Below are 26,122 nucleotides of genomic sequence, written 5' to 3' on the forward strand. Positions count from 1 at the left end.
TACATTTTCCACTTGATGTGGTGATGTCATTTCTGAGCTTCAGGTGCATGTGAGGTGACTAATCTGCAGCAATGGAGACTAAACAATTTTTTGTACTTAACTAAGCAACGGAATAATCAAGTAAACATTTGCAGTTTTGCATCTTTATCTGGCATTTTATTAGGAACATAAATTGGACCACAGATCTGTATTGTATAACACAAATAAACAAGCAGTACAAGAACATATTGTGAATATTATCCACTCTTTATTTGCATTGCAAGTTCGAATACAAAACAAAGACAGATATTTAGTTCTTGTAGCCTCGGCTGGCTCTGCGACCACGAGCACGCTCGAACTTCCTGCCTTTGGAGCGCACGTAGGGCCTAGGGTGGAGAAAAGACAGTATAGTTACACGAAGCATATTAACAGCTTTTTATCAAACAGCTTCAAGCACAATATAGTATTATATATAAAAAAGCATATGTTGATTTCATACTTGGTGTGGCTGTGGGGGGTTCCAGGGGCTTTTCCAAAATGCCTGTACACCTCTCTGGCCTTACGGGGTCCTGCATATAAACAAAACCAATGCATTAACAATGTAAAGTATTTCTTACTTTGGAGAAACTAACTTGTGATCTCAACCATAAACAGGACAAATTCAGGAGTCTTTGGGAACCTCTCCAATCCTTTCTACAAAAATGTAAAGTAAATCCAAATTAAAACTACTAAATTAATTACAAAACTATATGGACAGATTTAAATAACGATAGTGCTAAATTTCTTTGGTGCTTTTAAAAACAGAAATAAGGATCTTGTGGGACAGCGTCATGTATACTTATTAGGCCTATTATTTTTTTTTTAGCCAATCTGAAACAATTTTTGCAATCAAAAATGGGGGGGTTGCATATATATTTGGACAAAAGGAATTTGAAAAAGTGTTTGGTTAAAGTGTTTGGTTAAAGGAATGAAGGTTTAATTCTGTGAGAGGTATGCAAAATGGATGGAAACAGTACTTGCATAGCCTGAAGAAAAGTCTTTAAACTTTTTCAGTTATATTAAGAGGGCATGGTGCACAACCACACTTCACACACGCACTCACCTGACAACAGAACGGTGCCCTGTCCTCTTGGGGCAGAGAGAGCCAGCTGATCCAATGTCAAGATCTGTCCACCAGCCTTCAAAATCCTTCTGCGAGCACCAGCAGTCACCTTTAGGGCACACACCTACAAACAGGCAGATACAGAAGTTTGAAAAAGAAAAACAGAAAACAAAGCACAAGAATTTCAAACTCAACAAAGTTTGATTTCACTTAAATTTTTATCTACTCAAGTCAATATCAAGGTATCAAGGTTATATTTTCACAGGAAACTCTTTACGTGCTTTTATGGATAAATCACAACAATTTTAATTTAATTTAACATATATTCACACAAAAGTACAAATTTATAGAATTTATAAATGTAAAGGCGATAAATGTAATTAATTAGGTTATTAATAAATTAAAAAGGTTATTTGTACAGTTGGTATAACTATTCATATTATTAGCATTTCCTTTAAATGAATGGTTGCCAATTATCATGCCAACGGTTGCCTCTAAATATCTAAGCATTAGTAATCTAATGGGTTAAATTATCTAAAATAATTCACAGACATTTGCAGTAATTACCGAAAAAATAACTTTATTAATATACCAACACTGAGACCAACCACCACACAAGGCAGATTGGTTAAATGATGGGTAAAAACCAACTTGGTCTCACGGAGTTGCGTATAAATAGCACGAAGTGTAAAATCGTGCAATACATACACCAAATTCCACTTTTGCATGCATACGACACACCAGTCCTTCCCATTCACCTAAACGACACATCTTTTTTTGTTGTTTTATTTATTGGTTTCATTTTCGCTTGGGTTTAGGGTTAGAACAACTTTTTGTTATATAAAAATGACATCCTAACCCAAACCCCAATTCTAAACCCAACTCCAAGCGACCATGGCTTAAATATAGACAAAAACATGGAGAAACCTGTATATTAAATAACCTCATTAAGCAAATCTGAAATCTTACCCTCAACCCAAGCGAAAATGGTAAAAAAACAGGAAAAAAATTTGGAAAACCAATAAAAAAAGATGCACCGTTTAATTGAATGGGAAGGACTGGCGCGTCACATGCACGCCAAAGTGAAATTTGGCTCATGTATTGCAAGATTTTTACACTTTGTGCTATTTATACGCATCTACGTGAGACTGGATAGGTAAAAACTTAATTGAATGAAGAAAAGGGCAAAAAACTTCATGGCTTGACATTAAGCATTGTCATGTGGTTGTAAATTTGACATTCACTTGTCAAAGTAAAAGTTATTTTAAATTCATTTATTTTAATGTGAATTTGTTCAAACTTGACTGGTATATAACAAAAGTTCTCACACAAATAAAAGCAGTTATTTTTAATATTTTTTGCATTGACATTTCAGCCTTTCCCACAGATTTATAGTTTGTTTGTGGAAAATAACTGAAAGTATGTTAAGTCTAATCAGGTTTAAAGCAACACCATGTCGTTTTTTTTACCTTTAAATAATGTCTCTAAAATTATTTCAGTGATAGAAAAACATTTAACTGGACAAATTGTACTGTTGCTGCAACCTGAGCAGCCTCCTAGCTGCTACACACACACTCTGAAAGTGGTGGTGGAGGGTAGGAAACACAGCCCCGCCCCTCCCCCTGCCTGCAGAAGAGTGTCTGATACCAGGCACTGTTGCGCTTTTCAACCACATGGGGGAGCTGTAAGTCATTTTTACATGGAAACTACATAGTGTTGCTTTAAATAAGGGGTTAAAGCATGTGAAAGATAGTGAAAAACGCAATACAAAAATGTATTTGTGACAGGCATTTTTAAGTTACTTGTCCGGTCAGACAAGTAAATTTCCTCCCACTTGCCCATCCAAAACATTCACTTGTACCGGACAAGCACACAAACGTTAATGTCGAGCCCTGTACTTAATATTTAATCAAATCAAGACAAGGACATTAACTGAACAATAAACTTGTAATCTTTAAAAAGGAAAACTGTGTAGGGTAGCTATTTTCAGAACAAGACAACTGCCATGGACAAACAAATAGTGTATAGTATAGACACTGCAAAATCTAAAACAAAAACTTGCATGAAAACTATACTTCGGGCATCAAATAGGCTTCATTGTGATGTTTACAAACAATACTGTTTACATCTCTGATCTTACCTTCAGTTTAGGGATATCATGAATCCTGACATCATCAGTAATGGTTCCCACAACAACAGCGGTCAGGTTTTCACGCCCTGCAAGCTTCATCTTTCTGATCTACAGAGCCAAAATAAGAGTTTGCATGTAACAAACAGTGATAAGCTATCAAAGCATGTACACTTCATGCATGATAGAGAGCAAGATGTATAGAGAGAGAGATGTCCAGAGGGCATGTTTGCAAAACATTTATATTTAATGACCCCCAGGATTGTCCACAGGCAAAAACAAAAAGCTCACAGGAAATGAAGCACATGATTTGCTACACTTATCAGTGATTAATATTTTCTTGATCCTCTTGCTTTTGATGAAAGCAGTTATTCTCCGTGGCCTTGACTCAATAAGCTTTGCACACAACATGTGTTGTAATTTTTGCCAATCCTCCTTGAATAATCCTTAAAGTTGAGCGTCAGTTTACAATCCAAGCACAATTTCCCAACATGAATAACACATTTTTCGTACATAATTAATTATATATTTAAATAAAGGGCCAAAACGACAATTTTCCAAAGTTGGGCATCACTTTTGGACACTACGCCATGGAGACATTGTAATTTCAGGGGGTACAGACTCACCAGTCGGGACAGGGCCAGAGGGGGACGATTGGTCTTGCTCATGAAGAGTCTCCTCAGAATGACCTTGTTGAAGGGAGCATCAGAACGACGAGCCAAGAATCTGTACAACTACAACACAAATTTACAATGTTATGCAACGTATTTACATTGTGAATTATGGCCCAAAAAAAACCCAAAATGAATGACATGGGTTTATTTTAGAACACACCTATGAAAATACAAAATTGTTTTTACCTTGACCAAGAGCCTGAGGTAAATATCCTCACTTTTGGGCTCCTTCCTGTGAACCTTGCGGTCCTTGTTGTGTCTGATGTCAACTCCCTGGAAAATCGCACACACAACATGATGAATGCATTACAGTACAACAATATTACATCAAACGCAAGGTCACAGATTATGTCAATGCTTTACATGCAAATGTGATAAAGACTAGTAACTTAAAAGTGAAATATTCACATATGCTACATACTCAAACACTGACCACATGCCGGCAGCAATGACACATTTTAGCAGCGAAGACTAGTTAACTAGTTCGTTATAATATATACACGTGAAGGCATGTTCCTTTATTTCAAAACTTTGTAACAGGTTAAGATCTTGCTGTTACACGTGAATTGTATATACTGTACTATGGCACAGCTAAAACCCAAAGAATGCTAGCTTAGCCAACACGAGCCTGCTCTCGTACGCTTTCTTCTGGCTACACATAAACTTGTAATAAAACTTGTATAGAAACGGTAGTCATTACCATCAATTAAAACAATACAAAACGTGTTTTACAAAAACGCACTGCTTGTTTCCGACACGACACATGATTGAAGTATCGGCTCAGAGGCCCGATGGTCGTTAGCCTGCATTTATTTCACATATATACACAAACGCACCACAATACTTCCTTTTATACACTCGTACGACGATGTGTTGCTTCTAAACACTATTTGTGGCCATTTTAAAACGTGTTTAAATAAGGATGAAGGCAGATTTTACACAAGGCTACGTTCCACAAAAAGTCAAGCTACCTACCATCTTGGACTCAGAGTGAAAAGGGAAAAGGAAAGCTCGCGAGAAGACGTATAGCGAGATTACGGGATACTTCGAGTCACGTGACTACAAAGCGTGCGATGATTGGTCCGAAGAATGTCTGCGCTTCCTCTCGCTCAAAACCCTTCAAAGGCCACATAAAAAGCTGTAGTGTACACTGTGTAGTGTGTAGACGATGTGTCATTAGTTGTTGTTATAATATTTAAACGTTTTATTTGCCTCCTGAGCAACTCCGTTCCAAAAATACTTTCATGTGACTTAGATTTACTTACTTAAATCCGCGAACACAACAGTATGATTTATTCAACAAACCACGACTTTTAAAAAATTATTACTTTTTTTTAATGAATCATAGGCAGCAAACTTGCGTAGGCTAATGCTAAAACATGACACATACAGTGCAAAGAGTATTTATAAACATCAACTTTATTGTGAACATAATTTATGTAATTAATTAAAAATCATGCTTTTGATTATTGTATTTATTGTTTTATAATTCATACAGAATAAATAGTTATGGAGCTCAAAGTTATTTATATAAATAATGCATCGATAGTTAATTTGAAATAATAACACAACAATACAATAACGAAATGTATTTATAAATAAAAATATTAGGCTATATAATTTACTATATCACTAAAATACTTATTAATATTACACAAATAACTAAATAAATGAACAAATCAACTACAAAATAATATTTCCTCATTTACAAATAAAAGTTGGTGTATTAAGCTGAAATAGATAACATCAAAGGTTTCACTGTCAAAGAAATTTCAGGTGAGTGTTACACTTTCATAAATCAGAAATAAAGGTATAAAAGCTGTTACTAGGGCGGTACCCTTTAAAAAGTACATCTTTGTACCCAAAGGGTGCATATTATTACAAAATAAATATGCACAAAGGCATATTGGTACCTAAAATGTACAATGTACCTAATTACAGCTTTTGTACCTTTTTCTGTATACTGAATTATAAATAACTCCCCTTTAGGCCTCTTATACAGCATAATTAATGCATACATTTATTTATATTTATGTATATATACACATTATCTTCACTTGAAGGAGATATAATTAAGTATATTACAACACCCATTAGGGATCTCATGTTTTTTGAGATTGTGCCACCCTGATGTTTGAATGATTTGTAAATAGTTTACACTTTAATAAACATGCATAATACATTTTAGCCCATTATTAGGTCTCTCTAACCAGATCCATTCAAAAAGGGTTTTGCTAAAGAAAACATGCAAAAATATAACATTGATACTAATAAAAAGTTTAATATAAACCTGCCTGCTCCTTAAAAATAGCTGCCCAAAAAACATTTTAAGACACATCATATTTTATATTGCTGCTGTATGTGGTCTGTACTTTTCTAATTCAGAAATCTGAATAAAGACTAGCTCAGAGAGTCAGTCTTCTGCTGCCTAATATGACAGAGAAACACAGTCCAGACAAGAGCGACTCCTCCAACATAGACAGTACGAGCCACTGGTGGGACCAGGGAGAAATTCACAGCCTGAAAGGGAAAGAATCAAAAATAAGGAAACGTTTAGAAACACATCTTGGAATATGAACTGATGGTCAGATGAATGGACTAGTCATACCTGCATTGTTGACCAGTACACCACTCCAGTCTACCAGACAGAGAAATAAAGAGTAAATTATGTGAGCTATGTGTGAACTACATTTACATTTATCCATTTGGCAGATGCTTTTATCCAAATCAAATTAAAGTCCACTGAAACCATTTTATTAGTATGGGTGTTCCCTGGGATCAAACCACCACCTTTTGGGATGCTTAGGCAATGCTCTACCAACTGAGCGGCACCTTTAATTCAGACAGGTTCAATGGCTGCTGGATTTCTCTTATCCTTACCTTATAAGAGGTCCAAAATTTATTTCTCCAGTCTTTAAAAGGATCTTCCGCACCTTCTAATGTACTCAAACCTGTAAAAGTGCAACAAATACTTTCTCAAAAGCAGCAGCATTGTTTATTATTAAATTATGTAAATAGAGGTGTATTGCATATTTTAAAACTTTACATAAGTAAAAATCCTAACTCTCACCAATGTAAAAAGCACTTATAGTTGTAGGTGCTGCAATTAGTTGGTCCAGAAACACTTTAATGGATATTCTTTTGGTCCCGCCCCCTGGAAACATCTTTTCTAATGCTCGTAACCAATGGTAATTGAAGTTGGCATGGAAACAGAACCCAACCAGTGCCACCCGAGCAGTCTGGGACCAGTCAATGCAGTGAGGTTGTGGATGGTGTTGTACTGCTCCTAATATTTCTTTATCTGGGTGATCGTGATCTTGCTTGTTCACTGTCTCTTTTATCAATGATTTTCCCATCATGCTTTGCTGAATGAGGTCTGCTGTGGCAAACAGCGCTGTGTATCCCACCACATTGGAGATGTATGGATGAGACTTGAACATAGTCCATGCTCTGTTCATGATGAACTGTGAAAACAAATAATTTTGAATAAACAGATACAAAAAGACCTTTTTATTTGATCTCCCGAATAAGAAAGTTAGAAATAGCATTAGTTCATTGATATAAACAAATATGAGCCAACATGTTTGTCACAGTACAGTATGTTCATGTATTTCTCCAGTCTGCAGCTTTAAAGTGTGAATAAAAACACATTGGCTTAACTCACCGTACAGTACAGCTGTCCTGTGTCAAGAGTGACTGATCGCAAGGTTCACTTGCTTGGTTACGTTTGATTGATCCTTGAATACAAAGAAAGCTTATTGGTCACTTAGAGACCAATCAGATCGATGTGGTCTGTGGTACAAAGTTCTAGTGAGAGAGTTAATGAGAGCGTTTATGATAACAGTTATCAGTATAGCAAAAATGTGAGAAAAAAACACATGTTTGAAATAAATGAAAAACTCGGAAGTTGCAGGTGAATTGCAGTTATTTGGTATGGGTGAATAAATAGATTTTTAAATATAAATGCTTTTATCAATATATTGCTCAAACATAAAATATGACTCACCAATGTAAACCTCAGTAGAAGAACATGCTTGCATTTGCTAACACATCCTCTTATTTACATCTACACTCTGTATATCCAGGCTAAATGCTGACGTTTTAAAGCCCATGTGCTTTCAGAATATGAGCAATGCAGGCACATGTGTGTGTAGCTGCACTAAATATAGTGAAGACTCACCACACGTCCCACTGCTAATGTTACCACAAGGGCTGTCATGAATGAATAGTAAATGCTGTGGCCAATGAGGGAGTCTAAAAATTTAAACAAGCAACCATTTTAAATTTAAAAACTGGAAAATGAAAGATATATATATATATATATATATATATATATATATATATATATATATATATATATATATATATATATATATATATATATATATATATATATTGTGCGGTTTGCTTTCGCCCCATGACATTGGATTTATGGCATGGTTAGGATATTGTTGTTATATTCTAATAATCGTATGCTTTTAAAGACATTTTACAACTTTTTTAAGATATAAAATAAGTCTTTGGTGTCCCCAGAGTACATATGTGAAGATTTAGCTCAAAATACCCAGACTGATCTCACGGAAAGGTGTGTTATAGTCACGCAAAATTAGATTAATTTATTTGCGTCCATGTCACGAAATTCAGCTTTATTTCGTGTCTTGAGCACGAATGCATTTTTATGGACACTCGCACGAATTTCTATAAATAGTTTTCATGTTTGTTGCACAACTTTCTTTTTCATTTCATTTTATTGTTTTTATTGTTTTTTCATTTTAATGTGTGTGTGTGTGTGTGTGTGTGTGACCCAGTCTGTAAAAACTTTTTTGTGATTTACTCTTTAATAAAATCATACATACACTTTAAAAAATTATGTTTTTTTTCAATCCTTTTTTAAAAAGGGATAAGCCTAACCCCCTGGGTTGCAACTTAACTTATGCTGGGCTGTTTCAACCCAGAATGCTTGGGTTGCTGGGTCAAATTTAAACATTTTCAGGGTTCATTTAACCCAGTGACTGGGCTCGTCCCATTATTTACCCAATGCTGGGTTGAAAATAGCCCAGCATGTAAAATTTAAAAATTATTTGGTAAACATTCTCCGCAAACTGCAAACATGTGGAAAAAAATAGGTAATTGAAATGTAACTCCCCTTGTGATGTCAGAAGGGGATAATACCACCCCTTAATCTGCACTATCCAACCACAGCACTGCCATTTAGTGCAGAGATCAGCTCAATTGCATTTTAAAGGACACCCACACACCTACAAAGTGGCAATTTTAACATGCTATAATAAATAATTTATATAGTATTGCAACATGATCTCACGGAAAGTCGTGTTATAGTCACACAAAATTTGATTAATTTATTCGTGTCCATGGCACAAAATTCAGCTTTGTTTTGTGCCTTGAGCACGAATGTCTTTTTCGTGACACTCGCACAAATTTTTTATAATTTCTATAAATGGACTTTTTTGTGTAATTTTTTGTATTGTTTTCTCATTTTTTTCTATTTTTAAATCATTCTCGCTTGGAGTTGGGGTTTGGGTTAGGATGTCTAAAAATGTAATAGAAAGTGATTCTAACCCCAACCCCAAGCGCCAATGGTAAATATAGGAAAAAACTATGAGAAAACAATAAAATGAAATGAATAAGAAAGTTGTGCAACAAACATGAAAACTATTTATGGAAATTTGTGCGAGTGTCCTTAAAAATACATTCGTGCTTAAGACACAAAATAAAGCTGAATTTCGTGACATGGACGCAAATAAATTAATCTAACTTTGCGTGACTATAACACACCTTTCCGTGAGATCAGTCTGGCTATATTGAGCTAAATCTTCACATATGTACTCTGGGGACACCAAAGACTTATTTTACATCTTAAAAAAGTTGTAAAATGTCCCCTTTAAATGCATACGATTATTAGAATATAACAACGATATCCTAACCATGCCATAAACCCAATGTCATGGGGCGAAAGCAAAACGCACAAAAACATGAAATTGATCATACAAATTATATATATATATATATATATATATATATATATATATATATATATATATATATATAATTTGTATGATCAATTTCATGTTTTTGTGCGTTTTGCTTTCGCCCCATGACATTGGGTTTATGGCATGGTTAGGATATTGTTATATATATATATATATATATATATATATATATATATATATATATATATATATATATATATATATATAAATTGCCATGAGATTGCGTTGTATACAGCATGCATTGTTCTGTTTATAATTTCTTTTTTAATTAAAGCAATTTAAAATCAATAAAATTTTAAAGTTCATTCCATTTCTGAATGATGTCATAGTTCCTCGACTTCCTAAACCACGTTCCATTATGTTGAACACCCCCATAGATATGTAAAAGCACTTTGTCCGAGGTCTAAAACGAGAAATCAATTTGTCTGTGGCAACCAGCAAAGCTCTCAGACAGGAGAATGTGTTAATGAGGATCACAGATTAAAGAGATCAATTAAAGGTCTGTTAAGCTCTTAACAGGCGCCCACTGTTTGCCAACACTTAACAAGCGCTGTTTTTGACAATGCAACACACGACCAGAACCAGTTGACTTCTTGCTAATTGCCGTTCATTTCTCTTTTGCTCCGAGACCGCACTTCTGTGGCCTTTTAATAGCGTCACGGTCCTTTATCTAAGGGGACAAAGAATCGCTCGTCCTGTGGCATCATCATTGAAGCAATGCCTCCCTCCCCTGACTCATTCACCGCCTCTTAGTCAGTAAGGGTGCGTATGTATAACTGGAACACCTGTGCAAAAGCTTTAGGTTCTCTCGGTGTAGTCACCAAAGTGGATTTATGCTGTGGGAGTGAAGGTAAGTGGAGCTGGTCTTGGTGTCTTTGAGTTTCATTTGGAAAAATGTGGTGACCTGTGGTACATTCTTAGAAAAGTGATGTGTTTAGAATTGAATGATGATTCCCGTGTATTTAAGAGGTTGTTTTTACTAAATATAATGTGTTTAGTTGGAGATTGTTCTATGTACACTCTTAAACAAAGGTTCTTCACAGCAATGCCATAGAAGAACCATTTTTGGTTCCCCCAGTGACCATTCAGTCAAAAGTTCCTTAAAGAACCGTTTCAGATGCTGGAATGGCGTGAAGAATAAATAAATAAATAAATAAAATAACCATTTTTTTTCTTAAACAGTTCTGAAGAACTTTTGTTTAAAAAAAAGCTTCTGTGAAACAGAAAGGTTCTTTGGAAGGTTCTTCATGGAATCAGAAAGTCAAAAAATTGTCTTCTATGGCACTGTGGAGCAGTTTTATTTTAAATGTAGATTTCAATGATGAATGATGAAAAAATGGCCCCTAGCTTTACAAAGTACACCTTTGTACCTAAAGTGTAGTGTTTGTAAACATAAATATCTAAATATATTTGCATATGTTTTATTTTACAAACACCTTCACTTAATCTCATTTTATACCTAAAGGTATGCGTCCATCCAGCATTATGACCTTTGAACCAGGTTTGGAGCATGGAGTCCCATGGGGCCGTGACCTTTTCACTTTCGTGACCTCAGCGGCTGGTCACATGATGAGGACTTTGCAAAGGCCGCGCAAAAACAAGCCATCGAAACGTCAAGTCAATCATCGCAGGTTTCTGCACAACATGATACACAGGTAAATATCATAGACCGGGGCTATTCAATTACAGTCCTGGAGGGCCGGTGTCCCACAGGGTTCAAAGGGTTTAAACAAAAAAGATTAGTAAAGTAAAATAAAATACAAAACTTTTGTTTAAATGTAGCTTAAATAAATTGATTGCAACCACTTACCTTAAAAAAATTGATTAAATTCAATGAATCATTTTTTTCAGTGTAGTTGGCGAAGCCTGCTGTCACCATCTTGGCAGCGCGTTACCGCGCATTCAGATAACCGAAAATGGGCAAAGAGGCGGGCATGGGTGGAGCTCAGGTGGCTGCTTGCTGAAACCACACAACCTAGTTCGACAGTAGTGACAGCAGCAGCAGGTCACCTGTCACTCAAGTGCCCTTTATTATGCAGAACTTTAATATAATTTAAAAGAATGAGTTACAAAATTAGCTAAATGGACCAAAAACACTTTTTGTACCAGGCTGTAAACATATTATTTCTGCTGTAGCGTTGATAAAAGTGATTTATAATAAAGGTACAAAAGCTGTCATTGGGGCGGTACCCTTTCAAAAAGTACATCTAAAGAGTTCATATTAGGAATTCAAAGCAACCAAATGTATACAAATGGACCTTTTAAAAGGGTACTGCCCCGGTGACAGCTTTTGTACCTTTTTTCTAAGAGTTAATGAATAAATGTAAATGCAAGCATTTGCCTCCATACAGGAAATTTGCTGAAATAGAAGCAGCCAACCATCAGCTGGCTTCTGCTATTTTCTCAACGGACAAATCCCAAAGTGTTATAAGAGCCAAACCATCTCACAATGTGACCCATGACGTAACAGACCAATCAGACGAATGTTCAGAAAAAGGTAAAATGCTTACAACTTGATTTAAGTGCTTATGTTTGTTGAGTCTATTGATGATTACTTTGGGTTTCTGCAGAAATTGACAAGTCTATAAATGCAGATAAAACTGAAGCGCTTGTTGAACAACAAGAGGATGATGTGTGTGACCTCTGGACACTGGACAATCTTGTGGAGACACAAGTGGCAGATAGAGGTTTCTTACAGTGGAAGCCACTAAATAACAGAGCAACCAAGTCTGAAAAGGTTTTTAATCAAATGGGAATCAACCCTGAAAGCTCAATGGGAAATCACACAGAGTTAAGCTTTGAAAGGCAACAAGTCTCGACTGATTTAGAAAGCTTGACACAAATGACCAGCAGTCTTCTGGAGGACAGCATGTCCAATTGGTTCGAAAGTATTGAAAGAATGAGAACAAATTCAAAACCATTAATCGCTAAATGCTCTGAGCACACCGGGAATGACATCCCAGACCTTTCTCCACCTTCTCCAGTGATTTCACTCTTGTCGTTGGATTCATGTGATCTGGAGATCCAAATGCTTATCGATGCTGACCAAACACAAGATGGTCCCGTTGCAGAGAGTCTACAGATGGAAATGATCGACAGCTTTGACTTACTGTATTGTTCTGACAATCAGGAAGATCAGCATTGCATACAGAATAACAGCTCTCTAAATGCACCATATGATACGGAAAACCTCACACGTTCTGCTGGTGGTTCTAGCACCCAAGAGTTTGAATATGACTCACAGATAATGACAATGTTAGGAAACTCCGTGCCAAATTTAGACCAGAAAAGTCAAGAATTGAGTCTCAATCAAGATAGACTTCAAAGCCCGGTAAGCTATTCAATGAGTCAAAATAACATCCCAGAAGATCACTATAGGCAGCTTGCACCGTGCATGATGACAAACAGAAAGGAGTCTGGCTACTTAGAATCAACTTTGTCCGTCAGCAACCAAACGGTATTGAATTGTGTTGGTTCAAGCCACCATACTTTCCCAGAGATGGACTGTCAATCAAAACAGATTCCATTCGACAACTGGGAACAGCGGTCTGGAGTGAGCACATATAAAAATTATTCACAAGGTCTAGAAACACCTCAGCATCTAATGTTGCATGACACAAATATAAGAAATGTAGAGAAAAACATTATAAAGAATGACAGCAGGACTGGGTCTTCAGGTTTTCAGTGCTCAATAATGGATCGCTCTTGCTTTGAAGGCTTGAGTTATGATAAAAGAGAATCCTGTTCTTACTCTAAATTTAGAGCCAATCAGAGCACTCATAACTTTGAAGGCGTGGCTCGGTCATTCCCTGCTAAAGTACACAAGACCCACCCAAATCTAATTCCAACTCCGCCTCCAGATGATGATTGGTTGTTTAGTAATATAATGGCATGAATAATAAATCTGGACAGGGATTGAATCACATTTTTGACCCTGGACCCAAAACCAGTCATAAGTAGCACAGGTGTATTTGTAGCAATGCCAAAAATTATTAGGATATTAAGTAAAGACCATGTTGCTAGCATAAATATATCAACAATTTATTTATCATAAGTAATTTGTGTTGCTAAGGACTTCATTTGGACAACTTTAAATGTGATTTTCCAGCCTGATCTCGCGAGAATTCGTACATATTTTACAAGTCGGCTAATTCGTATGAATTCATACAAAGTTAATCGTGCAAAAACGCACGATTCTCATGAAAAAACAACAACAATGAAACTCAACCCCTAACCCCAAAGTCACAGGGGTCAAGGCAAATCATACAAAAACGTACAAATGTGATCGTATGAATTGATACGAATTTGCCGACTCGTAAAATATGTACGAATTCTCGTAAGATAGGGTTGGATTTTCTCAATATTTGGATTTTTTTGCACCCTCAGATTCCAGATTTTTAATAATTTTACCTCAGCCAAATATTGTCTTATTCTAACACAACATACTGGACATCAATGGAAAGGTTATTTATCCAAAAATTGACCCGTATGATGTTTTTGTGGTACAGTGTCACATTTGTAAATTATATATTGTTTGATTCTTTTGTTTTTAGGAGTAAACCGTGACGTGATTTTATAATAATTTCTGTGAAATGTTCGTGTCTGTGATGTAAAATAAATTATTGTAATGAATTTGATTAATTGCAATGTTGAAGAGTTGCAGGTGTATGTGCATTTTAAAGGAATATAAATAAACAACACTGCCTTTAAAACCAATGGTATATTAAAATTCACCCCAGTCTCATTTTATCATTATAGCAAAAAAAAAAAAAAAAACGAAAAAAAAAAAAAAAACAAATAAACAACATGGTTAAAAACTCAAGTTGCACAGATGCAAAACCACACAATCCTCTTCAGAAACACATCTCAGATACAAGTATCTCTGTTGGAGTTTCAATTCTTTTCATACATGTTGTCTGGTAGTGTCCACTTCTCTTAAAGCTGCGTTAATAAAGATCAGGTCGAGTATAACAAGGTTCATTCATTAAAATTGAGTTTCTAATGCTGAGAAGCAGTACTTTGTCAATCAAAATGTCTTTGTGCATTTGTCAGAGACCAAACATAATTCTAGCAGCAATGATGTGTAGCTTAAAAAAGCAAACAGTGGCTGCTATCATTTAGGAAAATGTTCTAACAAATAAGAATAAAAGTCTTCTGTTTGAGGTTCATGACTTTTGGCTTCTTCGATTCTGAATTGGTTCCTCCCTTTCAACATTTTACAATTGCACATCTTGATTTCAGGGAATGACAATTAAAGGAACAGTATGTAGGATTGTGGCCAAAACTGGTATTGCAATCACAAAACTTGTGGCTAAAACTGGTACTGCAATCACAAAACTGGTGGCCAATACACAAAATGACAACATAAACATCAGTTGAGGGCTGCAACTCCACTTTTGAAATGACAATATCCTGGCCAGACCACTGTTGTCAGTGATATAAGTATTTAACATGAAAATGATTTCTTAATGTCTAGTGACATATCAGGGCCATTTTATGATTAATTGATATACATTTCTTACATACTGTTCCTTTAAAAATGCCAAATTGTATAATCACAATTATAGGGACAAGTTAAACAAGTATCAAAGTATAATCCACATAACCAATAAGACATTTCACATACAAAGGAATCTAGTCATCTGATATAAAACCCTGATTACCAATACGTGACCCTGGACCACAAAAAAGTCATTAAGGTCAATCTTTATAGATCATCTGAAAGCTGAATAAATAAGCTTTCCATTGATGGTTTGTTGGCAATAATTTGCTGAGGTACAGCCTATTTGAAAATCTAAGGGTGCAAAAATCGAAATATTGAGAAAATAGCCTTTAAAGTTGTCAAAATGAAGTCTTAGCAACACATATTACTAATAATAAAATTATTTTCGATACATAACATCCTCATAATTTTGGCATAAAAATTAAACATTGTAACCCATACAATTTATTTTTGGGTATTGCTACAAATATACTCATGCTACATATGACTGGTTTTGTAATCCAGGGTCACATATGCAGATATATAGATACTGTAGCATACACCTGCTTGACAAAATGGCAATCTTCACTAGCTTGACTAATACTTCCTAAAATTTGAGGTTTAGTAGCTGAACAGGTTTAAAAACTTGTTCTAATACTTGAATGGGGAAATACAATCATAATTTACAGTTTAACACTGCTGGACATTTATGATAATGTAATCACATTAAAAACGACAGGAGCATGAGTGCAATACAGAAGGAGTGTATCAAATGATCAATGCCATACAAATCGGTCAAATTAAATATTGGTGACATAAGAAAAAGAAGAATTTCTCATTTAAAATGTATTAAGAAATTGCTTGCTTTTGCAAATATATATGCAAAAACAATACAAAACTAATTTTAGCCATTCAACAAACATGTTTTTTTTCCATACTGTAGGCCTATCAATAAGAAAGATGTCTGGGTGGAATTGGGTTTCATTCAAATTTCTAAAATCCTCATTACTTGGACTACATTGTTATATTTTGCATACAACAAAATATTTTAAAGGGACAGTAAGTAGGTTTTTCCCCATCTAGTGGTGAAATTGTATTTTGCACTCAAACGAATAGTGCTCTCTAGCACCTTGCTTTTCCAAATGCATGTTGCAATGTTAAATGTACTCGCTGATCTCCTTGTTTGTTTCAGCTGGTTCACGTGTTCAAAACGAAAACACGTTGCGGTAGGCTAGTGCTTTTTGTCCCTCTCTGCTATTATAGTTTTTTAATATGGGGAAATGAAATGGAAGCCTTACACGTTCAATGTAAATAAAGAGAAAAAATTTTAAGCTGACAAAGAAAAGTCAGATCATTGGCAGAGGTCATTTGACACCAATGAGGTCATATTTAGGAATAAAACACTTAAAATCCTACTTATTGTCCCTTTAATGTATGACTTTCCTTCACCTGCCTAAATTACAGGCACTGCTGACATGCACACAACTACATTAATGTCCCTTTAGTCATCCATATGCCCCAGATTGTGCTCAACAAAAGCTTTGATCCATAAACATTTACCACAAACAAACCAAAATGTATCATGTACATTTAATAAAAACAAAAATACATATAGTTAAGATCATTACGGAGTAAAATAACTAGCAGCCTTCAACCCTTGGGTAAAAAAACAGGTAATACAATATCATATGTTCATGTATTTCAAGTGCACACCATGACACCAAGAAAATCTTGATAACAAACTTTTTGTTCTGTTCTCATCTGTCTGATGTCAAAACTGTCTCAAATACATTTACAGATTCGCCTCGTCTCAAGTTTGTTGTTCACTGATGCTCACTGCAGCTTATTGGGTAAACTCTTTTTTTCTATCCAAGTATAAATCATCTTTACCCTTGTAGTCTGGTTAACTTTGTCCTGTTTCATCGAAATTTACTATACAATAACCATGACATGTATTTGTGCAGACACAAAAATCATACAAAACAAAATAAATAAACAGCATACTGGAATTTTCCTCACTGATAAAAATTACAAGTCAGTAGTTTAAAACTGGAGCGGATGTGTTAAGACAAATAAAAAATCCTAACTACCTATCTATGTAACTAGCAACAAAAGCCTTTCCTTCAGAGCTAACTAGGTAACTAAGCACAGTATCTAAGAAGGTAAGGTCTGCAGCACAGAGACCCTGAATACAAGGGCTTAACCAAACCAAACACTACTACTGTTTTATTGAGATTAGAGCAGGTCGATCTTAAAAACGGCTACTGATAATCTACATGAAAAGTGAAGTCCGTCAGCTTTGGCTGTTTTGTTATCTGCCGAGATTTGTTTATTTACCTTTTACTTATATTTTATTTTGTATATTTCCATTCTGTTATGATCTCTGTTATCAAGTTATGGCTAAGATGTATGAAAGCTAGCGTGGATGGTTCAAAGTTGTAGCGTATTTATCTAAAAGTAAAGCTTATTTTCTCTTTCTCACTGTTCTGTCTTTGTTTAGTACAATCATAGCATACACGAGCGTCAAGTCTGCCAAATCACGTCAGATGAAAAGTAACGTACAGTACTATTAATAAATAGTGCTATCATTTCTAAAAATTTAAAACACAGATATCCTAAAATACCAAAGAGAGTTTGCTCAATTGCTGAAGCGTGAGATTGTTTTAGGAGTGAGAGAGAGAAATGGCTTGTATAATGGACCTGTGCTGGCACAGCTGATGGATTTTAGTCTAAACATGAACCTGTTCATATGGATCATCTATGCAACACCCCCACTGTAAAAAAGATTAGTTGGTTCAACTTAAAACATAAGTTATATGGTTGCCTTAAAATCTTGAGTTGATTCAATTTAAAAATATTAGTTAACAAAGTTTTGTAAAAATTTTAATATTTTAAAGTTGAATTAAATCAAGATTTTAAAGTAACTTACTTTTTTAAGTAAACCAACTTTTCTTTTATTTACAGTGCAATCTGATTGCCATCAACATGCAAAACTCTCTTAAACTCATGGCTTTTGATTGATTGAAAAAGAGCTTGAGGTGGCAATTGTAGGCTGCGTACAAAAGCTAAAAAATGCTGGGAAAGAGAAAGAAGGCATCAAGGCACACCTGATTCCAATTATTGTTAACTTTTTATCTCTTATGATACCTTTATCTTATCATTTTTTGCTGACTTTAATATCCCACTATCCTGTGTGTGTGAGTTCATGGTAGAAGGTGATTGGTCAAGTCGATTTCTAAAAATTAAAATGGTATCCAAGAGAGCGGTTGTATAAATGTAAGTTTCTGTATAATTTTAAGTTTTATTTTCACTAGTTGATAACCTTTGATTGCATGTCAGAGTTGTGGTGGTTGCCTAAAAAAGTTACTTGGTTGCATTAAAATTTAATTTAAAAGTTAATTCAACTTAAACTCAAAACTTAAATGTTAACTTAAAAATAAATGTTGTGTCAACTCATATTTTTTAAGTTGAATTAACTCAAAATGTAACTTACTTTTGTAAGTAAAACCATTTTTTTACAGTGTTGGTTATTATCAACTATGGGTTGTTACGCTACTATAAAGTCAGTCGTTGCCCAATAGGGCAGCTAGGCAACAAGCCAGCTACCCACTATAAGCTTTTGAACGCAGCCATAATTTTGCTACAACAAGCCCAGATATATACTGCATGGACATGAGGCTATGCCAATATACAGTACTTCTATTTCCCTAAGAATTCTGGGAAATGTAGTTTTTTCTCCCCCACAAAAAAACTGCAGTAGTTTTAACTGCATTGTTGGTTTAAATAGTACTACAAGAGAACCAAATAAGATTTTTGCCATCCTACATGCTAATTCATCATTCAATATCATAAACTAGTTTCAAGTTGTTTCGTTGTCAGTGTGACTGCACGAATGTTCTGTGGACGATTGCAAAGCTATGCGTGTTAAATCAGTTAATCTGTCCATCTTTCACACACTCCCTGTTTCATTCAGCATCTGTAAGGCTGTAGGGGGGTGGAGGGCCCAGGGAGTTGTCTGATGGTGTGGGGGTACCCGGCGGGCCGCTGGACGGGGTGGGAGAAGCACCTGGATCTTCAGAATCAGAGTTCTCCTGAGAGAGATCATCCACCAGAGCCCTGCGGCCAGCACGTACGGAGAGAGGGAGCGGTGCTCGCCTGAGAAACAGAGATGTGTTGATGTAATTATTGACAAGCGTATGCATTACAGTCTCCCTAAAAAGTATTTGGATCTTTTTAAACACACTTATATCAAAAGCCTGGTTAAAAAGCATTGGGAAACGCCAGGCAGATGCCAACTGTGGGTGCTTGCAAGTACTTTTCAGCTAAGCGCTTTGGTTGATATGATACTTCTGTTTATCAGTTTATCTGTTTATTGGTTGGTTCTTGAGGTATTTGTCCCGCCCCTCCTCCACTGTGATTGGACAGCTGAGTAAAAAGTGACATTGACAAGCTGAGCATTTCACGCAACTTTGAATTTTTTTAACTCTCTGTGCTCAGTGCTGGGCCTGGAAATGGAGAAAACCTGCCAGCTGCTGATGTTTTTTAAAAGCGCTCACTGGAAAATTGAAAAAAAATACGCCGACCTTGGTGTACACACCCTCTTACAGATTTGTGCAAAACTTTTGATTAATTTATTATTCTAATATTTTCTAAATGTCGAAAACAATTGCGAAATGACGCTGTTTTCATTATATTCGACTAAAGCGTATTTTTTCTCTCTCGTGATAAGCCATTAAAAAAATCATGGTGACGGTTGTTGGTAGGTTTACATATTTCGCAGCCACTACCCGATTATTTTTAATCGAAGGAGATGCAGGCGTTATCTAAGCATTAATGGCAAGTAAAGACTTTTGTTTTTGGGAGCGACCACGTATGAGGTGTTTCTGCGAGGTTATACGTCATTTTGCATTTTTAAAGAATGATTATGAAACTTTTACACACGTCAAAAATGTTCGAATGAAAAACGTCTCCCTGGTTCCCTTACAAGGGAACGAGACGCTGCGTCGCAATAGCAACGCTTTGGGGAACGCCTCGGCGTGACTGATCTGAAGCACGTGTAACACATAATCAGTAATTCGATGATTGGATATAGGCTGGATGCCCGTGCGGACCAGGGATATAACTTATACCCCTGGTCCGCCGAGGTGTTCCCCAAAGGGTTGCTATGGCGCGCAGCTCGAGTTCCTCGAAAGGGAACCACCTCATGTGAGTGAAAAACTTTTTTGCAATAAAATGGAGTTTTTGCAAAATTAACAAAGTTAAAATGTTTTAACTTGGCATATTTTCAATTAGCAATTTCAATTTGTGCAATTTGTAATGCAATGGAAACGCAACTAATGTATGAATGTAACTGAATTAAATACAAAATGTCACAGTGGCATCTGCCACTATTTATTAGCTTGTAACCTACTGATCATTTTAGTAAACATCTATTTAGATTCACATTTTTAAGTGTGATTTTGGTGTCCAAATACATTTGGGGTCACTGTATTTAAACTACAAGAAAGAAAGAGGAAACTGGAAGAGAGAAATATCTGAAATCTATAAGTTTGTGATTAGTGAAGAAGAGAATATTTTATTCATCTCACTGTCTCTACACAAGAAATGGCCCAAATTTACTGCTGATTAGACTAAAATCTGTGCTTAACAAGCTACAAAACACCTCTACACACCATCAGAATCAAGAGAGGACAGGCAAATGTTTAAAGAAAAAAACACCAAACACAGTCTAAACCCTTTATTTGGTATCTAAAACACACATACACATAAAATGAACCTACTGTTCTGACTTCTGGTGTTCGATGATGCTGAGTGGGTGTAGGAGACAAACACACACATGTGGATGGACACACAATATGAATGAAATGAAACATGCGCACACAATACAACAAGAAATGCATGCAAATGGGTTTATGTATGCACTGATATACAAAACTGCACAGCTCACATAGTTGTGTGTTTACCTGAGTTGGGAGCGTAGAGCGTTGACCTCGCGGTTCATGCTCTGCATGCTGTCACTCATCTCCTCCAGCTCGCGCTGCAGTTTCCTGCGCTGAGCATTAGAACGAGAGTTCTCCTCCTCCACCTCCTCTAACTGCCTCTTCAACTGACGAAGACGACCCATAGACTTATCCAACTATAGAGAGATTACAGAAAAACATTGTGGTTAGTGGTTAGAACACTGGCGTACTACACTACCAACAATCCTTCAGTCACTGTTACCATAGCAATGCACACAACTGCTACAGAAGCGGTTCACTCACATTACAATACCTCATACTGACATCACTAATGAGTCAATGTGAGGACAATAGCTATTTGTCTAAGTTCAGGAACTTTAACTTTGACTATTTTTGGCTTTGTTTGTTTGCATCTATTTCTGTTAAAGTTAATTTACACACAAATTGGGTAAGGACAAATTGGCAAATTGTCTTTGAACTGTAGGAGGAAACCAGAATACGAAGAGTAAACCTGTCTACATAGAAAGACCTCCAAACCCAGCCAATGCTCAATCCGGGGACCTACTTGCTATAAGGCAACAATGTTATCCACTGAGCCACTGTGCCGCCCCATATAATTTTCGGCTTTAAAACTGTTTAATTCAAAGGGGACATATCATGATAATCTGACTTTTCCATGTTTAAGTGCTATAATTTGGTCCCCAGTGCTTCTATCAACCTAGAAAACATGTAAAAGAACAACCTAGCAACTTAGTGTTGGAAATCCAGTCTAAGCATGTGCAAAAATAGGTCATTGAAATGTGGCTCCCCTTTGTCAGGAACTGGAGACATGGCCGAATGAACCCATACGCAAACGATATCGGGGAGTGAACACTGAACATTTAATAACAAAGAACAAGAAAACAAAAGCCCACGTGGGGGCAAAACTACATACAACATGAAATACACTGACATAACATGATTTACAAGACTAGATGAAAAACTAAACTGAATGAACAATGAGCACAGCTTGACATGACAGGAATGAACACAATGAACCAGCGCCAGACAAGAGACAAGAGGAGATTAAATAGGGAAACTAAACGAGGGCAACACAGGTGCAAGGGATGAACTAATAATGAATAATTAACAGGGAGAACAAGGGGGCGGGGCCTAGAGACGGGACACCAGAGGCCATGCCACACTTAACAAGGCATGAACCTCCACATGAAACAAGAGACTGTCAGAACTCTGCCACCACAATAAAACATAAATATAAAACAGACTCTCGTGACAGAATCCTGACAGTAGCCTCCCCCAAAAGAGCGACTACCAGACGCTCCTCAGGGGAACACACAAGACAAGACCAAAAACACTAAACAAAACAAACATGAGTCCATGGGCACACAAAACAAAGTCCATGAACCAAGGTCCGTAGTCACAGCTCCGCGGGACAAGTCGACCCCGAGAGCTGTGCGGGACAGGAAAACTGCGCAGGTTAGGCGGATCCGGCCGCGCTGAACGCGCAAGCTTCTGCGGCTCCGGTCGCGCAGGACGCACTGGCTTGGGCAGCTCCGAGCGCGCTGAACGCGCTGGCTTGGGCAACTCCGGCCGCGCTGAACTGTGCAGACTGGGTGGCTCCAGCTGCGCTGGCTTGGGCGGCTCCGGCTGCGCAGGACGTGCTGACTTGGGCGGCTCCGACTGCGCTGGACACGCTGGCTTGGGAAGCTCCGGCCTCGCTGAACGCGCTGGTCTCGGCGGCTCCATCCGAGCTGAACGTGCTGGCTTCGGGGGCTCTGGTCGCACTGAACGAGTTGGCATCGGCAGCTCCGGCGGCGCTGAACGCGCTGACATCGGTGGCTCCGGCAGCGTTGAACGCGCTGACACTGACAGCTCCGGCGGCGCTGAACGCGCTGGCTTCGGTGGCTCCAGTCGCGCTGGACACGCTGGCTTCGGGAACATCGACCGCGCTGAACGCGCTGGCTTCGGCAGCTCCAGATGCGCTATACGCGCTGACTTCCCCGACATCGCTGCTGGGTTCAGTGTTGGCTGGTTCATTCTGTCAGGAACTGGAGACATGGACGAATGAACCCATACGCAAACGATATCGGGGAGTGAACACTGAACATTTTAAAACAAAGAACAAGAAAACAAAAGCCCACGTGGGGGCAAAACTACATACAACATGAAATACACTGACATAACATGATTTACAAGGCTAGATGAAAAACTAAACTGAATGAACAATGAGCACAGCTTGACATGACATGAATGAACACAATGAACCAGCGCCAGACAAGAGACAAGAGGAGATTAAATAGGGAAACTAAACGAGGGCAACACAGGTGCAAGGGATGAACTAATAATGAATAATTAACAGGGAGAACAAGGGGGCGGGACCTAGAGACGGGACACCAGAGGCCATGCCACACTTAACAAGGCATGAACCTCCACATGAAACAAGAGACTGTCAGAACTCTGCCACCACAATAAAACATAAATATAAAACAGACTCTCGTGACAGAATCCTGACACCCTTGTGATGTCAGAAGGGGATAATCCCACCCCTTAATCTGCACTATCCAACCACTGCACTGCCATTTAATGCAGAAATCAGCTCATTTGCATTAGGGATGTTAACAATTAATCGATCTTCGATTAATTGTCGATAAGAATTAAATAGATAAGAATTAAATCTATAATACTTAACGACTGTCGAAAAAGCAAGCACGTATGTGCGCAGCCTGCACAAAGCTTGCAGAAGTTAAAATAGCCATGATCACAAACGATGTTCGATGCCAAACACACACCTGGGCTTTTTTATCTAATTTGAGACGAGGCTGGCTGCTAACGCAACAAAATGGCATCCACAGTGGATCTGAGAAGGTATGATGCCGAAAGCAAGACCCTCTTCAGGGAAGCCTGCAAGATTAGCATAGCAACGCTGCTTTACACAGGGAAGGAGACCAGAAGCCGTTTTTAATGAACAGATTAAAATGTAATCTTAAATTCTGTCAAGAAACTAAAATGTAAACTGTAACTGACTGTCGTTACACTCTGAACGCCCGCAACTTATATCATTGATCATCATTATTGACTGGCTGAGGCGCTACACGCTAAACGGGTTTTCTAATAGAAGGTTGAAATCTTCATAATATAAGCATCTTTGCTGAAAGTACGCCGCAGCTGAGATGACAACAGGAAAAGTGCTTTTCGTGTGCTTCTTGGATATAATTGCAACAAGCGGCGTATCAATGCCTCGGAAAGCGAGGTGAACAACTAGAAAAATAACACTTGATGATAATGAAACTTTTATTTTGTGAAATGGACGCACGGACTTTCATCCGACTGTGGGGAGTGTCCGTTATGAGGCGGAGTTTACTGTGTCTATTAGTCATTATATTTCATTACGAGATTAAATTGACAACTACATTGACTCAATCCCACTAGCATGGTATTTAGACAAAATAAAATCTTTTAAGTCGCGTGAGGAAGCTGCCATTTTTACGCACACTTTTATGTCATTGTATACATTCCACTGCTGTGAAGGCTTATTGCACTATTACTGTTAACGATTACTCAATTGATTGATCGTTGATTTAAACGATCATCGAATATGGGAAATTGCATAAATTGACATCCCTAATTTGTATTGAAAAGGACACACACAAAAACAGCTAATTTTGCTCACTCCTACAAAGTGTCAATTTTAACATGTTATAACACGTATAATAAATGTATAATACATTATCTGTGGGGTATTTTAATCTAAAACGTCACATACGTACTCTGGGTACACCAAAGATTTATTTGACATCTTAAAAAAAAGTCTCCTCCAAAATGTAAAAAAATGTAATGTGATTGACTGATTTGGTTCAAAGTTTATAACTTTGTTTAGACAAATTTACTGAAATGCTCATACGAAAATTTAATGGAAAATACATATTTGCTACAAGACAAACACACGATCTTCTGAAACAACAGAGTAATAAATTGTGCTCTGTAGAGTCCATGTAGGGCTATTGTAGAAACATGAAAGTGACTTCCATGTAAGGGGACCCGCGGTGTTTATAGATAAAAATGGCTCATTCTATGGTAATAAAAACAAAACAGTTCATTATGTAAGGTCTTTATATAACACTGATAATATAGTTATGTAGATTATATTGCATTTTTGCAAGAGATCCTTTTCAAAGTTACACAATGCACCTTTAAGTAATGATTAAGCAACAGAGCACAGTCTATGTTTTTAATCCAAACAAATTTCCCAATAAATCCAGCTTTTTAATATGGACTAAGACTTCTGAACCACAAAGTATACTGTTATAATCTATGCTGCTTAAACAAGATGAGATGTTAAGATGCACCTGCTCTCTGTACTGATCTGCGTGTCTTCTTTCATCCTCCACTTGCAGCACAACTTCTTTCAGTTTCTTCTCTGTTTTTCTCACAAGTTTATTGGCGGCGGTTCTCTCTCTGGGGAGCAAAAAAACATTGTAGAAGAATTGCCACTAAATGATGAAGCTTAATATTGAGACTTGATTGTATTTGGTCAGTTGTGACATTCTTTGGTCAAGTATTTGCTAATAATAAATGATCTAATATTTGTTTATAACAATTGCTAAACACATTTCCACATAGTTATGATTTTGTTTACATTTATATTTTTTCATGATGCTTTTATCCAAAGTGACTTACAATAGACAGCATTAAACATTTTGGGCTTATACTAGTCCCAGACTAAAACACATGTTCAAGCTGCCTAAATACAAAAACACCTTAACAGATATCAGTGCCATTGTTTTTC

General features: G+C 36.9%; 4 protein-coding genes across 8 annotated transcripts in view; 1 reads left to right on the top strand and 3 right to left on the bottom strand.

Moving 5' to 3' along the window:
• Positions 1 to 225: 225 nt before the first annotated feature.
• rpl18 (ribosomal protein L18) lies at positions 226 to 4,922 on the bottom strand. Of its 2 annotated transcripts, none has more exons than XM_055211769.2 (7): positions 4,859 to 4,922; positions 4,070 to 4,156; positions 3,836 to 3,943; positions 3,222 to 3,320; positions 1,082 to 1,205; positions 479 to 548; positions 226 to 365 (listed from the first exon to the last, which is right to left on the bottom strand). In XM_055211769.2, exons 1-7 carry the CDS (start codon positions 4,859 to 4,861, stop codon positions 290 to 292), a joined length of 567 nt encoding a protein of 188 aa, XP_055067744.1. In that variant the 5' UTR covers positions 4,862 to 4,922; the 3' UTR covers positions 226 to 289. The 2 variants fall into 2 exon arrangements, with proteins under 2 accessions (XP_055067744.1, XP_055067745.1); XM_055211770.2 differs by lacking the exon at positions 4,859 to 4,922 and adding an exon at positions 4,584 to 4,607.
• A 577-nt stretch (positions 4,923 to 5,499) lies between these two features.
• Positions 5,500 to 8,174, bottom strand: LOC129448899 (mpv17-like protein). Its single transcript, XM_055211589.2, has 6 exons — positions 7,890 to 8,174; positions 7,548 to 7,690; positions 6,954 to 7,347; positions 6,764 to 6,834; positions 6,492 to 6,521; positions 5,500 to 6,403 (listed from the first exon to the last, which is right to left on the bottom strand). Exons 3-6 carry the CDS (start codon positions 7,339 to 7,341, stop codon positions 6,284 to 6,286), a joined length of 609 nt encoding a protein of 202 aa, XP_055067564.2. The 5' UTR covers positions 7,342 to 7,347; positions 7,548 to 7,690; positions 7,890 to 8,174; the 3' UTR covers positions 5,500 to 6,283.
• Positions 8,175 to 11,259: 3,085 nt separating this feature from the next.
• Positions 11,260 to 14,105, top strand: LOC129447820 (uncharacterized). Its single transcript, XM_055209707.2, has 2 exons — positions 11,260 to 11,549; positions 12,246 to 14,105. Exon 2 carries the CDS (start codon positions 12,644 to 12,646, stop codon positions 13,787 to 13,789), a length of 1,146 nt encoding a protein of 381 aa, XP_055065682.2. The 5' UTR covers positions 11,260 to 11,549; positions 12,246 to 12,643; the 3' UTR covers positions 13,790 to 14,105.
• A 2,846-nt stretch (positions 14,106 to 16,951) lies between these two features.
• Positions 16,952 to 26,122, bottom strand: part of myh14 (myosin, heavy chain 14, non-muscle) — a 44,723-nt gene continuing 35,552 nt past the window's right edge. For 2 of the 4 annotated variants that reach the window (XM_055209704.2, XM_055209702.2), the window contains 4 exons: positions 25,683 to 25,791; positions 21,340 to 21,512; positions 21,157 to 21,183; positions 16,952 to 19,531 (listed from right to left, as the gene is read on the bottom strand). In XM_055209704.2, coding sequence (XP_055065679.2) covers positions 19,342 to 19,531; positions 21,157 to 21,183; positions 21,340 to 21,512; positions 25,683 to 25,791 — 499 coding nt within the window. In that variant the 3' untranslated portion in view covers positions 16,952 to 19,341. The remainder of the gene's footprint in view (positions 19,532 to 21,156; positions 21,184 to 21,339; positions 21,513 to 25,682; positions 25,792 to 26,122) is intronic. The other 2 variants (XM_055209703.2, XM_055209705.2) reach the window with 1 other exon arrangement.

Source organism: Misgurnus anguillicaudatus, chromosome 10 (assembly GCF_027580225.2).
Source record: "Misgurnus anguillicaudatus chromosome 10, ASM2758022v2, whole genome shotgun sequence".
Lineage (NCBI taxonomy): Eukaryota > Metazoa > Chordata > Actinopteri > Cypriniformes > Cobitidae > Misgurnus > Misgurnus anguillicaudatus.

Bases quoted from the DNA above. Each gene is read 5' to 3' on its own strand.
- rpl18 (XM_055211769.2), bottom strand. The intron at 3,321-3,835 runs GTGAGTCTGTAC...TTGGCTCTGTAG, and splicing joins CTCTGGCCCTGTCCCGACTG to ATCAGAAAGATGAAGCTTGC. The intron at 1,206-3,221 runs GTAAGATCAGAG...GCCTGTTTGTAG, and splicing joins ATGATATCCCTAAACTGAAG to GTGTGTGCCCTAAAGGTGAC.
- LOC129447820 (XM_055209707.2), top strand. From the start codon at position 12,644: ATGGGAATCAACCCTGAAAGCTCAATGGGAAATCACACAGAGTTAAGC.
- LOC129448899 (XM_055211589.2), bottom strand. From the start codon at position 7,341: ATGAACAGAGCATGGACTATGTTCAAGTCTCATCCATACATCTCCAAT. The intron at 6,522-6,763 runs GTAAGGATAAGA...TCTGTCTGGTAG, and splicing joins AATTTTGGACCTCTTATAAG to ACTGGAGTGGTGTACTGGTC. The intron at 6,404-6,491 runs GTATGACTAGTC...TTTCCCTTTCAG, and splicing joins TGTACTGGTCAACAATGCAG to GCTGTGAATTTCTCCCTGGT.